This window comes from Carassius carassius, chromosome 29 (genome assembly GCF_963082965.1).
Source record: "Carassius carassius chromosome 29, fCarCar2.1, whole genome shotgun sequence".
NCBI classification, from domain to species: domain Eukaryota; kingdom Metazoa; phylum Chordata; class Actinopteri; order Cypriniformes; family Cyprinidae; genus Carassius; species Carassius carassius.
Genome location: NC_081783.1, coordinates 23,059,060 through 23,073,375, shown reverse-complemented (window position 1 = coordinate 23,073,375; position 14,316 = coordinate 23,059,060). Strand labels below are relative to the sequence as shown.

General features: G+C 39.1%; 1 protein-coding gene across 1 annotated transcript; it reads right to left on the bottom strand.

Annotated features, from left to right (window-relative positions):
* Positions 1 to 1,178: 1,178 nt before the first annotated feature.
* On the bottom strand, positions 1,179 to 13,969 carry ankrd13d (ankyrin repeat domain 13 family, member D). Its single transcript, XM_059516390.1, has 16 exons — positions 13,097 to 13,969; positions 12,875 to 13,010; positions 11,870 to 11,994; positions 11,661 to 11,706; positions 11,218 to 11,361; positions 10,954 to 11,143; positions 7,432 to 7,498; positions 7,247 to 7,328; positions 7,024 to 7,085; positions 6,797 to 6,927; positions 6,537 to 6,694; positions 5,354 to 5,467; positions 5,105 to 5,277; positions 3,872 to 3,951; positions 3,559 to 3,783; positions 1,179 to 1,658 (listed from the first exon to the last, which is right to left on the bottom strand). Exons 1-16 carry the CDS (start codon positions 13,178 to 13,180, stop codon positions 1,595 to 1,597), a joined length of 1,881 nt encoding a protein of 626 aa, XP_059372373.1. The 5' UTR covers positions 13,181 to 13,969; the 3' UTR covers positions 1,179 to 1,594.
* Positions 13,970 to 14,316: the final 347 nt, after the last annotated feature.

Sequence of the window (14,316 nt, the reverse complement as noted above, 5' to 3'; positions counted from 1 at the left end):
ATCATGGGGACATTCCATAGGCGTACTGATTTCTCTACTGTACAAACTATTATATCACAGGAAACTTTCTGCATTTTAAGATTTTCAAAACACTTCAGTCTGTAAGATTTCTAAACTCATGGGGACCAAAAAAAAACAAAACAAAAACAAACAAACAAACAAATATTATTATTATAATCCTTGTGGGAGATTTGGTCTCCATAATCAGTTTTGGGAAGTAACTAGTAACATGTAAATAAATAATTTAATCTAATTACAAAATAAATGTAACTAACCAGTTACAGTATAGAAAAGGTTAACATCGATTACAAAGGGGGATACATCTGATTTTTTTTGCACACAGATTTAATTGATTTCTTTCATGAATTGCCATTGACTGCTCTAAAATATGAGACACCAATGTTTGAGTTTAAGACACAGAATAGAACACATATGATTCAATAACTGTTTTATTTCCTATCTGGGTTTATGTATATGCCTTATTTCTTCAAGATTAACTTTTTTCCAAGGCAGTATTATGGCAGTGTTTCCTGTCATAGCTATGCAAAGATTTGATTTCAAAAACAGCATCATAGCTACTAAACTATTCCTTGTTATGATTTAAAATCTGTATTTAACCTCATAATGATCTCAAAGTAAGTCTGATTTTCTGATGGCTGTGCATTAAAATGAAATTATTGTAATCTTAATTCAAGTGAAGAAGGATTTTAAAAGTCTGACGGTGATCAGTGTTGATAGTGTAAGGTTAACCCTTCCTGGTTTACATGTTTGAAAAATATCAGTTGAAAGCATTAGAAATTTAGAAAAGGAATCAAATTTAAGTCACTTATTACATGATATATAACTGTAACTTATTACATTTCCAAAGTAACCTTCCCAACTGATTGAGAACCAATGAGCTAGTGGAGAATAACTTTCGATTTGTTGCAGATGTATGATTCAGTTGTCTTATATAACAAAATGAAAGTGTTATACAAGAATAATAATAGAAACACTGCATTATGGAGGAACTCTGCAGCTAAATCAAACTATACATGCATGGTCTGTGTGAAGAGCAGCTTTTCTGAAGGCAAAGGCTATTTGAACCCCCTTTACATCATATTATGTTTTCTTTGTCTGCTGTCTGTGTGTTAGATGGTTGCTTCCACATGCACACAGAAACATCATAACAGAGATCATTGTTGTGAAAGTGTTTGAGCAACATTTAATACTTATACTTTCATGTTATCCACCATAAGTAAACTCATTATTTTATGCAATAGTATTTTCAGTACTTTACCTTTATGCATTATCATAGTCATCAATGTTTAAAATTTATATTCACATTTTCATCTGCATCATTATACAATGAAGTTAAAGTTGACCTTTTATCACTCAAAAGACAGTGGAACATTTTCATGCCGTGCTCTCTGATTTAATGAATTGTTTCAGTCCTGGCACACACACTCTCTCCGATTCCTCTTTATATTCCATTTATTATTTTGGAAAGGAAATAAAGAGCGATGAATCTAGAAGAAGAATAATTTAACATAGCAGAAAAAAAAAACACAACCAATAAATGACTCTGTTAAACCCACATCAAGCAGGGCTACAGTTACTTCTCTGTGAGAGACAGCTGTAGTATCCTCTCCAGCTCTTCCTCCTCTTCCCTCCTCTTCCTTCAGGGAACAAAAAGAGCAGTGAGACTGGCTGATACACATGAGCAAATACATTAACTCTGTACTACAGTGTCTATATGATTTTAAGATGGTCTCTACTAAACCCATGCAATCACACATATGGTATGAAAAAAAACATTCCTCACATTAAGTCGCTACATTGAAAATAGGATTTGGCTTTTACTTTCTACAGTCACCATTCATAGTTTAAAATTATTAAAGATCTGCGCGGGACTATTTCCTTAATCCCTCTCCTGCTCCATTCTAATAATGTATATAATTTTAGGGAGCCGCCATCAATATGCAGAGTATTTAAATCGCTTATGAATGAGCACTCGTTCACTTTCACTTAAGACTTGCCGATCACACACACTCTGTGTAAAGGAAGCACATCTTATAAGATCTCTGTCCTTTAGCATGGTCTGTCAGTCATCTCTCTTTACTCTCAACCAATCATCAGTTAAGATCAGACTCCTACAGCTTGTGTTGGATGCAGGGTTGCCAAGTCCGCATTTTTCCTCCATGTAATTGGGCTACTGTTGCCATGGGCTGATCTCCTCCCGTGGGTTAAAGGTTTGAAATAAATTACATTTGACTGAAATGCTTGTCACATTGAAAAATGTTGCATTCTACCCCTGATTAACTGTGGGAGATGTTAAGTTTTGTGAAGGAATGCCCCTACTAAGAAGCCTTTTAGCTTTGTTTATGATTAATCTGCATATTAGTGACTGTAAAATATGCCCCTTAGGTATGGAAATGACATATTTTGAGCTTTGAGATTATATACTTATATGATATATTTGGGTGTTGATGGCGCAGTGATAAGACGCATGCCTTTGGTGTGAGAGACCCGGGTTTGAATCCACTGTGAGACACCAATCTGTCCCTGAGCAAGACACTTAACCCCTAGTTGCTCCAGAGGCGTGCAACCTCTGACATATATAGCAATTGTAAGTCTTGGATGAAAGCATCAGCTAAATGTAAATGTAATATACAACCCCCATCCTCCACTGTCCTCTTTTTGGAAAACTGAAATATGGTGACCCTATTACAGCACAACAAAACAAAACAAAACAAAAATGAAACACACAACAAACAAAACAAAATGTGTCTCTTAGATAAAAAAATTTGCTTGTCAGTTGTTCATAGAGCAACAAAATTAAACAAAATAGACAAAGAAAACAAAATAATTTCTCTTGGATGAAAATGTGTATTAAAAGTGCTTGTCAGGTTGTTTTTAGTGCAGCAAAACGAAAATATAGAACAAAAAAAATAATAATAATTTTTTAACCTGGATGACAAAATGTGCAGTAAATTTGCTTGTGAGACTGTTTATAACAACAAAAAAGAAACAAAAGAAAAACAAAAGAATTCAACATTTTCTCTTTGATGAAAAATATGTTGCAGCCTAGTAAATGTCAGGTTGTATATTAGTGCAAAAAAACAAAAAGAAAATGTGGTCAATGTGCTTATCAGATTGTAAATAGTGCAAAAAAAATAAACCAATTAAAAACACAAACAAAACAACATTTCTTTCATAAAAAAGGCAAAGAAAAACATAATTATCTTGGATGAAAAATGTGTAATAAATGTGCTCGTCAGGTTGCTTATAGCACAACAAAAAATCTAAAATGAAACAAAAAACAAAACAGAAAAACAAAACAAAATGTATCTGATAAATATGTGTAGTAAATGTGCTTATCAGGTTGTACATAGAAGCACAACAAAAACTTGACATAACATAAAACAAAACAAAAAAATAATCAAAAACAATAAACAAAACCAAACAAAATTTCCTCTTGGATGCATGCAAAACTGTCTTAGATTTTAGCTCAGCAGGTTTGGGACCAGGGCTTATGTTTTTGGATCCTGTCGTTTCTTGCTCCCCCGTCATTCGTACCTGTCTAACTCCTCCTGTTCTCTGCAGGAAAGCTCCATCGCGATGCGAAGCTGTTCATCAAAACTGGTGGCCACAGCAATCGCACCCGGCGCCCGAGGCTCGCTCAGTGAGCTGTAAGACGGAGGAGAGATGAGTGCGGGATCAGACAGGGATAACTGCTCGCCAGCATCGGACTCCACACTCTCTCCTCCAGCCAGCGACAAAGACAGAGATTCCTGAATCGCCCTGTCAGAGACACAATCACATTTCAAACACATGAACAATTGGTATGCACATCCTCACACCCAATCCACACACACACACACATACACACCTCTCAAGCTGAGAGTCCTCCTCATAAAGCGGAGGCTGAGAAACTGGACGAGTGTTAGTGAGAGCCTCCCATATGGTCACCTACAGAAACGCACAAGGAAAGAAAGAGGAATGAGGGAGTGGGTGGAAACTGTGGAGGGAATGATGAAAAATGTATGTCTGCTAATAGTTTAGTATTGACTAGAGCTTCACAATTACTCATAATAATAATAAAGACTATGACAAGACAGATGTATAAACACAGCCAAAGATGTTAAGCCTGTGTCTTATTAATAACTAGTACAGTATAACCAGCTACAAATTTAGATGACTGACTTAGACAAGTCTTAGCAGTTCATGCAACCGCGTTTTTTTTGCAACACTTACACTAATCAAAGAAATGTCTTCTGTGCATATTAATGATTTTTTTTCATTAAAGTAGTATTTTTTTGTTGGCATTTATCCTGAACAGGTTGAATATGTGGTTGCATTCTTGGTTATAGCACAAAAAAAGCATATGGTTGTTGAATAAATGATTCACAAGTTTGTTATGTAATGTTTTAGTGGTTGGTATGTTTAGGTGGCTGGTTTATGGTAACAGCTTATTCTGATAAAAATAACTAAAAATTACTATAGAGATGTTAGAATATCTAAAATGACTAATGATTGGTTTTGCATGAAAGTAAAAAAATAAAAAAAGGAATATTTTTCATTTGTTGGGACAAAAATCTACACGTTAAAATAAAATAAAATTAAAAATAAAAACTGTGAACAGAGCTTATGTTTTTGGATTCTTTCATATTTTCATATATATTTCAATAATGCAATAATCACAGGGCAGTATTAGTATGAGTGGCTTTAGACCCAAATCTGACATTTTTTCACCCAAAATAATGTCTAGATTATTTCACAGTCATAAAGGGGAAAATTCAGTTCTAATAGCAGGAATCTAGTTTAATTGCTAGTTAATGTCTACATACAAACTCTGATTACCGTGCTTCTAAAATAAACTCTGGATATCTTTAAAAATAATAATCAATATCAAATAATTAGCTCTCTCTTAAATCATATAAACTTAGTACCTTGGAAAACATCTGTTTCCAGGCAGACTGATAAAAATATACTGCGACTCTCAGAAGTTGTGTTCAGCCAGCCAATCAGAACAGAGCTTGCCAGATCGTGAAAGCGCATGGAATATTTTGTGTGTAATGCATTAGAATGCCGATCCATGGATCCATGTGATGGATGCTGTTACCTGGTCACTCTCTGTTCCTGCGTCCAGCAGACTCTGTTGAATGGCGAACTGGAGTAAATTATCATCCTCATCCCTCATTGGTTCGCTGCGGCCTGGTCCAAGTGTGGTGTATTCTGGGGGAGGCTCAAACACAGACGGGTCGATTTCACATTGCAGAGGGGGAGGCGTCTGACCTGGAAGCAGTGAGGTGAGGCTAAATACCTTGCACAGTCACAGTCAGAGCAGCTTTAGACCAGAAGAGATACTTACCAGCCTCGGTTGCTCCTTGAGGAGACTGTACTGTAACAGAACTGACCGGTTCATCACAGCCACACAGATTGCTGAATGTCACTCGAGCATTCAACACGTGGAAGAGAGGAATTTCTAAGAGTCAGGACAATGACTCAATTTATACTGCCGTTTACAACAATTTTTGATATAAAAAAGGACATTTCTCAAGAAAATATTTTAAATAAGACAACAAATAAATGTAATGTGCATAGATGAAAATTTTTATTCTGTCATCATTTAATCACCATCAAGCAGGAGTGTGCGATATGATCAAAATCTAATATCACGATAAGAGTTATTTTATTATTTTACAGTAACGATATATATATCACAATGTTTCTTTTTTTTAATTGGTTGTTTTGAGCTTTAAACAAGGTCTTTATGATATAATTATTTTTGATACAATAGAAATTTTGTAATTCTTTTGTAAAAAAAAAACTCCATTTCAATGAAGACAAGTAAACAGTCATCAATTAAATAAGAATAGGACAAAAAAAAAACTACAGTAGAACAAATAAATAAGACTACACTGGATATACTTTATAGTAATCAAATGTATAAAAACTGCATATTCTTCACTGTATAAATTTATCGTATTTTTCTTCTTACTATAGTTAAAAAAGTGGTAGAGCATTGCGTTAGCAGAGCAAAAGGTTGTGGGTTTAATTCCCATTAAAACATGTTAGATAAAAAAAATAAACAAATGTTTATCCTTATATCCTGAAGTCGCTTTGGATGTAATGTAAATGTAAATTACAGACTGCTGTCACTTTATGAGCTGCCCCGGATCCAATATACTGTTACATGCTTGTTTTTCTTTCTCTGCTGTTTGTTTTCAGGTAAGTACTGTGTTTACGAGGATACTTGCTAAGACATGCATTTTGACACATAAAAGTGTGTGCATTTAACCTTTCAAGACCTATAAAGCAGCAAAAATAACTTAATGGAATCAATGGGACCCGAAACCGTTCGCATTCTTTAAAATATCTTCTTTCGTGTTCCATAGAATAAAGAAATTAGTAAATGATGAGGGTAAGTAAATGACGACAGTATATTTGGGTGGACTGTCCCTTTAAGAAAGTAAATCACAAAAGATTTTGATTGCAGGTTGACTTTAAGGACATAAAATGAACAATCAACACGATATGACAGTTCTTCTCACCAATCTTTACTGGAAAGCCAGGTGGCAGGCGTAGGGTGATGAAGTCACGCAGCTTGGCAAAGTGGGCGTTAGATATGGCCATGAGGTCAATGATGGGCGTAACCTGCTCAGCCAGTGAGAGCGGATGAGCTTCACTCAACCACAGTGTGGCCTTAAACCTGAGCGAGACACACAGAGGTAAAGAGACAAAGCAAATATTCTTAATTCACATGCAAACAGGTTCAAATCATGGCACTTTGGAGTTGCCATAGAGACGGTACCTCTGCACTTTGCTGGTGAGCTCAATGGGCCGCCCAATATCTCTGCCATTCAGATTAAACTCTGCATCAAAGTACTCCTCCGCTGTGATAGCTGTTGGGTTATGGGGACTAGCGCACTGAGAAACCTGACTCTAGAAACAATCCAACAATCTCCAATCAGCACAGTCACAATGTCTTTAATTCAAATCATCAACCATGCTCAATAAAAAATCAGTGATCACACTCACCCCAGTACTGGAGATGTGCTGCTCAGCAATACCAAGGAATGACTGTAGAGGAGTTCTACATCCTGAAAGCACAGAGAGGCCAGGAGTGAGTGGAAGGTGACAGCACAGAAAGGGAAATGCATTTGAGAAAATATATGCATATGTACATAAACTATATGTATGTGTATTTTTTTGATAAATTGACTGTCAGCATAATTTTTCTGTTTGTACAGGTTTTAAGTACCTTTACTCCTAGACTTGTCCTGATCAGAAAGGTGTTCAGTCCGAGAACGTGTCACTAACTCCACATTACTGGCACTGTAAACCTGCAATTACGTAAGTTTAAAGACATTCAGGGAGGTCATTTTGTCCTGTGCACAGATGCTTTCAGCAAGGCTCAGAGCTGAATGTCTCTTAAAGTGGACCCACCTTTGCTTCATATCCACTAACAACCTCTGTCTTCTCAGAGCGCCATCCCCAAATCCCAGACTTATTTCTAGAGTCAGACAGAACAGGGAATTAGATGTGCAACAGTTGTTTCCAGAGGTAAAAAAAAACTATAAAACTCACTACCTGGAGGAATGTATTTTTAATGCTAAATTATAAAGCTTGAAAGACAGATCTACCGTGAACTTTAAAAGGGTCACGAACTGAGAAATCAAAATTCGCCTGATCTTTTGACATTTAAGAGGTCATTGTACTATACAAACATGCTGTATATTTCAGAACTCAAAACTTTCTTGTTAGCCTAAAAACAGCTTATATTGAAGCCAGTCTGCCAAAACAACAGTTGTAATAGTTGATGTAATAGTGTATAAACACTGCTTCTGCAGAAGAAGCTTAATGCCTGCTTCTATATCATTGCCTGTTTAGCCCCGCCCACCATTTTCATATCACTGCCTGTTTAGCCCCGCTCACAGACTCTATCACTGCCTGTTTAAACCCGCCCACCAACTCTATATTACTGCCTGTTTAAACATGCCCACCTATACTATAACTGAAATAATAACAAAGGATGGCTTCAGCAGAAGCATATATCATCAATTTAGCAACCTTACAGGGTCATGAACTGCCTTTTTTATTATTTTGTACTATTCTCTGAGGTCCACTTATGTTATCAAATTCTCATGACTGTAATTTTATTTTAAAAAACATCATAATTTAGAAGTAATAGGCTATTTTCTGTACTGTTTTGATGCCCCTCATCAGAACGCAGTTTGAATAGGCGTGGCAGATTGTAGACTCGAAAATAAACGACCACTGCTATGATTGACTAACAGTTGTGCAGTTTGGGCGGGTTTAAACAGGCAGTGATATAGAATCGTGGGCGGGTTTAAACAGGCAGTGATATAACATCGGTGGGCGGGTTTAAACAGGCAGTGTTATAGCATCGGTGGGCGGGTTTAAACAGGCAGTGTTATAGCATCGTGGGCGGGTTTAAACAGGCAGTGATATAACATCGGTGGGCGGGTTTAAACAGGCAGTGTTATAGCATCGGTGGGCGGGTTTAAACAGGCAGTGTTATAGCATCGTGGGCGGGTTTAAACAGGCAGTGATATAACATCGGTGGGCGGGTTTAAACAGGCAGTGATATAACATCTGTGGGCGGGTTTAAACAGGCAGTGATATAACATCTGTGGGCGGGTTTAAACAGGCAGTGTTATAGCATCGGTGGGCGGGTTTAAACAGGCAGTGATATAACATCGGTGGGCGGGTTTGAACAGGCAGTGATATAACATCGGTGGGCGGGTTTAAACAGGCAGTGATATAACATCGGTGGGCGGGTTTGAACAGGCAGTGATATAGAATCGTGGGTGGGTTTAAACAGGCAGTGTTATAGCATCGGTGGGCAGATATAAACAGGCAGTGATATAGAATCGTGGGCGGGTTTAAACAGGCAGTGATATAACATCGGTGGGCGGGTTTGAACAGGCAGTGATATAGCATCGGTGGGCGGGTTTAAACAGGCAGTGATATAACATCGGTGGGCGGGTTTGAACAGGCAGTGATATAGAATCGTGGGTGGGTTTAAACAGGCAGTGTTATAGCATCGGTGGGCAGATATAAACAGGCAGTGATATAGAATCGTGGGCGGGTTTAAACAGGCAGTGATATAACATCAGTGGGCGGGTTTAAACAGGCAGTGTTATAGCATCGGTGGGCGGGTTTAAACAGGCAGTGATATAACATCAGTGGGCGGGTTTAAACAGGGAGTGTTATAGCATCGGTGGGCGGATATAAACAGGCAGTGATATAGAATCGTGGGCGGGTTTAAACAGGCAGTGATATAACATCAGTGGGCGGGTTTAAACAGGCAGTGTTATAGCATCGGTGGGCGGGTTTAAACAGGCAGTGTTATAGCATCGGTGGGCGGGTTTAAACAGGCAGTGATATAACATCTGTGGGTGGGTTTAAACAGGCAGTGTTATAGCATCGGTGGGCGGGTTTAAACAGGCAGTGATATAACATCTGTGGGTGGGTTTAAACAGGCAGTGTTATAGCATCGGTGGGCGGGTTTAAACAGGCAGTGATATAACAACGGTGGGCGGGTTTGAACAGGCAGTGATATAGAATCGTGGGCGGGTTTAAACAGGCAGTGTTATAGCATCGGTGGGCGGATATAAACAGGCAGTGATATAGAATCGTGGGTGGGTTTAAACAGGCAGTGATATAACAACGGTGGGCGGGTTAAAACAGGCAGTGATATAACATCGGTGGGCGGGTTTAAACAGGCAGTGTTATAGCATCGGTGGGCGGGTTTAAACAGGCAGTGATATAACATCTGTGGGTGGGTTTAAACAGGCAGTGTTATAGCATCGGTGGGCGGGTTTAAACAGGCAGTGATATAACATCTGTGGGTGGGTTTAAACAGGCAGTGTTATAGCATCGTGGGCGGGTTTAAACAGGCAGTGATATAACAACGGTGGGCGGGTTAAAACAGGCAGTGATATAGCATCGGTGGGCGGATATAAACAGGCAGTGATATAGAATCGTGGGTGGGTTTAAACAGGCAGTGATATAACAACGGTGGGCGGGTTTAAACAGGCAGTGTTATAGCATCGGTGGGCGGATATAAACAGGCAGTGATATAGAATCGTGGGTGGGTTTAAACAGGCAGTGATATAACAACGGTGGGCGGGTTAAAACAGGCAGTGATATAACATCGGTGGGCAGGTTTAAACAGGCAGTGTTATAACATCGGTGGGCGGGTTTAAACAGGCAGTGTTATAGCATCGGTGGGCGGGTTTAAACAGGCAGTGATATAACATCGGTGGGCGGGTTTAAACAGGCAGTGTTATAGCATCGTGGGAGGGTTTAAACAGGCAGTGATATAACATCGGTGGGCGGGTTTAAACAGGCAGTGATATAACATCGGTGGGCGGGTTTAAACAGGCAGTGATATAACATCGGTGGGCGGGTTTAAACAGGCAGTGATATAACATCGGTGGGCGGGTTTAAACAGGCAGTGATATAGAATCAGTGGGCGGGTTTAAACAGGCAGTCATATAACATTGGTGGGCGGGGCTAAACAGGCAGTGATATAACATCGGTGGGCGGGTTTAAACAGGAAGTCATATAGAATCGATGGGCTATAAATGTAAATGTATATAAACCATAAATTAATAGTTGCATATTTCTCCATCGTTTTTAATTTGTTATTTGCAATGCTTCATTAAAGCCATTAAAGTACACAGTCTTAGAGTCCTTTTGTCTGATTTCCCAATATTTATTTTTTTCGAATAAACCTTTGTAATGTTGTGATTCTTCTCGTAGCTGGCTGGTTTGTTTCATGGTTTATAACACTTTTAACAAATTTTTTTTTAAAATCCCTAAGGGAAAAATTAATGGAAAAAACCTCGGGAACCAGCGCCACTGAAAAACTGGCCATGCCCTAATGCACTCCATACAGACTCGGACAAATTAAATCTGTGGTAAAGCCTCTTCCTGTACCTCTCAAAGGCAATGTTGCGTGTGTTGAGATGAGTGGACACTATAGGAGAAGTGAGTCTCTGGGCCGTGCTCTCCTGCGAGGGCAGCATGGCGGCGAGCAGAGAGGGAGCGTCCCGCGGAGACAGAGACAGCGGTTCTGTATACACCACCTGTTTCTCGTGGTCCACCTCCATCACCATGGCCCCGCTCTCTGCAAAACACACAAACCCGCTCAAAGCACTGAACTCTCTGTAAATCCTGCATGAATGCACACTGAAGACTCACCTCCTCCTTTAAAGATGTAGCTGCGTCGGCCCTTAAGCCAAGTCATGTGCTCAAAGCCCAATAAAGTGGTGTCGACCCTCAAACACGAACCGCTTTTCCATACACGATACACATCACTTGGACAAACTTTCGACACTAGAGGAACTGAGTAATTGAGACAGAATGACAATTGACTGTCAGGAGCAATTGATCACAGGAGCTGTCCACGTCTGTGGTGCTGAAATGGTTAAAGCTGTCATATAGCTTGCCAATGGTGGGTTGCTTTGTTGTTTGGTTTTATTAAAATGTATTGCCATATCAGCTTCTCAGGGTATTAAATGGCAGATGCAGATTCAACATTTAATAATCAATAAATAAATACGATAAAATTTGCCAAAGGTGAGACAGAAGTGATAGCCAAAGAGTTTGTGCATCTATCCAAACTTTTTAGTTTTCAAACTCACCCCAGCTAGTAAATTCCCATTTCATCTCCACGTAGAAATCACGTGCCTGCAAAAAAAGATGACATGTTGTTAGAATACCTTCTGAAAGAGGACGGCAAATCAAACCAATACTGTACCTAATGAGTTTATAAAAAAGTCTAATGGATTTACACAATGAATGCATATCAAATGCATCTTCAGTCAAGGGTGTATGTGTGCATTTGGATCACCTGTCTCAGTTTGCTCAGCAGCTCAGGAATACCAGACAGTCTCTCTGTGGCTCTTCTGAAGTCTCTGTACTGAAGGATCAGCTGCACCAGCTCAGGGTCTCCGGTGCTCACTGCCTCCTGCAAGACTGCACACACAGTTCAACACTGCCATCACCACCGCCGTGCACCAATGAGATTTACTGAAGATGCACATGTTGGAAGACAAGGAGAAGTTCTTAAAGGACAATGAAAATTAGACACTAATGACCTTTCTGTGTGAGTCCAGACCTGTGTGAGGAATATAAACAGAGATATTCTCCAGAATCCCATGGCAACTCTTTTCAATATAATGAAGGAGAAATTAAAAAAAATAAAACAACAAAAAACATGAAGTATCAGCTTGTGTGGAATAGTCCAAGATATACCACAGTAGCTATGTTTACATGCACCCTAATAATCCATTATTAATCCGTAATTGGACTAATGTCTCAAAAGAACTAAAAGTCCTTGATGCAAACCCTGAAACTGTTCTCTTATTGAGTTTGATTTAAATTGCATTTTGATTGGCTTGAGAGAGGTGGTGTAGCCCTGAAATAATATGATCAAGAAGAAAAAATGAAGCATTTAAATGCTCTAATCTTATCTATTTTCTCAGTCGGTTTCAAAAACACAGTGCACATGGTGCAGTATTGAAATGACTGAAATTTTGTATTCTGCTGTATCTCAGTCTGCACTTCACACAAGTTATAGTATGGCTTTACAACTCATATGGACTATTTTTTATGGTGCTTTTGTCATTTTCGATGCTTAAACCTTATTTTATGTTGCAGATCACTTTGATACATTTCAGTTTTTTGAGTTTTTGGAAATACTGGTTAACTAACCTATCATGTTTTCTTGAAATTTTGTGACTTTTTATCATTTAAGGTCATGAAAATGCAGTGAAAAAGCCCATCTCTCTCCTCTCTTCTTGTGTAAAGTCACACAGGTTTGCACGGATGGGTTGCTCAGTGTGTGAAGCTGTACCTGTCCAGCCCTGTGTGTTGCTGTGTGTGGGATCCGCGCTGTGTCTCAGAAGCACGCGCGTGGACTCCAGATGCCCGAGACACACGGACAGTTCGAGCGGCGTGCGCCCGCGCGGATCCAGCCGTTCCATGTCATGCTGAAACACACAACACACGGTTTTAGAGAGGAAAGAGATACTAATTATTCATTAAGATACTAAATAGTTTAAACTACTCCATGTACCTGTTTTTTCTGGAGCTCTCGGTCCAATTCTAGAAACTGGTTGTTCCACACCAGATAATGTAAAGGAAACGCCTCTTCAGCCATTTCAGTGATGCTTGATTTATGTTTTCAGTAGTTTAGATTTTATTTTTTTGCGTGGTTAAATTTTATTTTTTGGCCGCCGAGTAGGTTTTTAGGAAATGTTTGTTGGGTTGCGGCCACCTTATCATCTAAACACATTCAGTAACACGCGTTTATTTACGGACCGTTCATTTCCTTTAATAAAACATGTCGTTTAATCTGTTCACTGAATTCATTCCCTCCGGGCTCCAGATGTCTCATTTACACTCATCACCGGTCTGATTCGGGTGTTATTTTGCAGTAAATCCTCCCGTTTGCTGAAAATATCCACTGACAGTCAATCCAACAGCTGCTTAGCTAGCGAAGCTAAATCAAAATTTCTGCAAGTCTTTATAAAATATCCCCTTCGAGGCTAAAAGGGTTGAAAATTGATCGTGAAAATTGAGCGGCGTTCCGTTATAAGAGGTAAAATCGAGAGCACGGATGAGTTAGAGGTTTATTTGCAGTAAAAGCATCCTTGCGTTAGCAGATAGCTTCCCAACATCCTCCTCCTCATCAGACTAGTGCTGCTGGAGCTCGCTGACACATGATGTTAATAACACTGTCCTCTGACAGACAAATGGACTGCTTTCCATTATATTCCGACCAGGCTGTACTGAACCGGTGGTAAATACCGATAACCCACCGCGGAAAGCGAGCAGAGGCCTAATTTCCATCCATGTTGATGTGAAAACGCCTCAGATGCAGGCTTGGCTGTGCCGATACCTTCCTCAACTCATCTGACATCAGACAGCAGCTCGTACAGAATTATATAAACTCAGCTGAGATCAGATAACAGCACATGCTGAATTAAAAAAGTTCAAACTGCATCATAACCGCAGTTTATAAATGGAGCGGAGATGAGCTTGTCTGAGGTCAGACCACATTAATAAAAAATAAAAAAAGTGCTAAAGATCAAATAATGTCAGATGGATGTGGTAGATTCTGAAACTATGCTTTTATGAACTCAACTGAGATCACGTTATCTAAAATTTATAGTGCATGACATTTGTAAATTCATCTGAGATAAGACAGGCATCATGCTGAATTTTTAAACTTGACAGCACAATTTATAAACTCATTCGAGATCAGAAAGCATCTTTGAGCTGAATTTATAAACT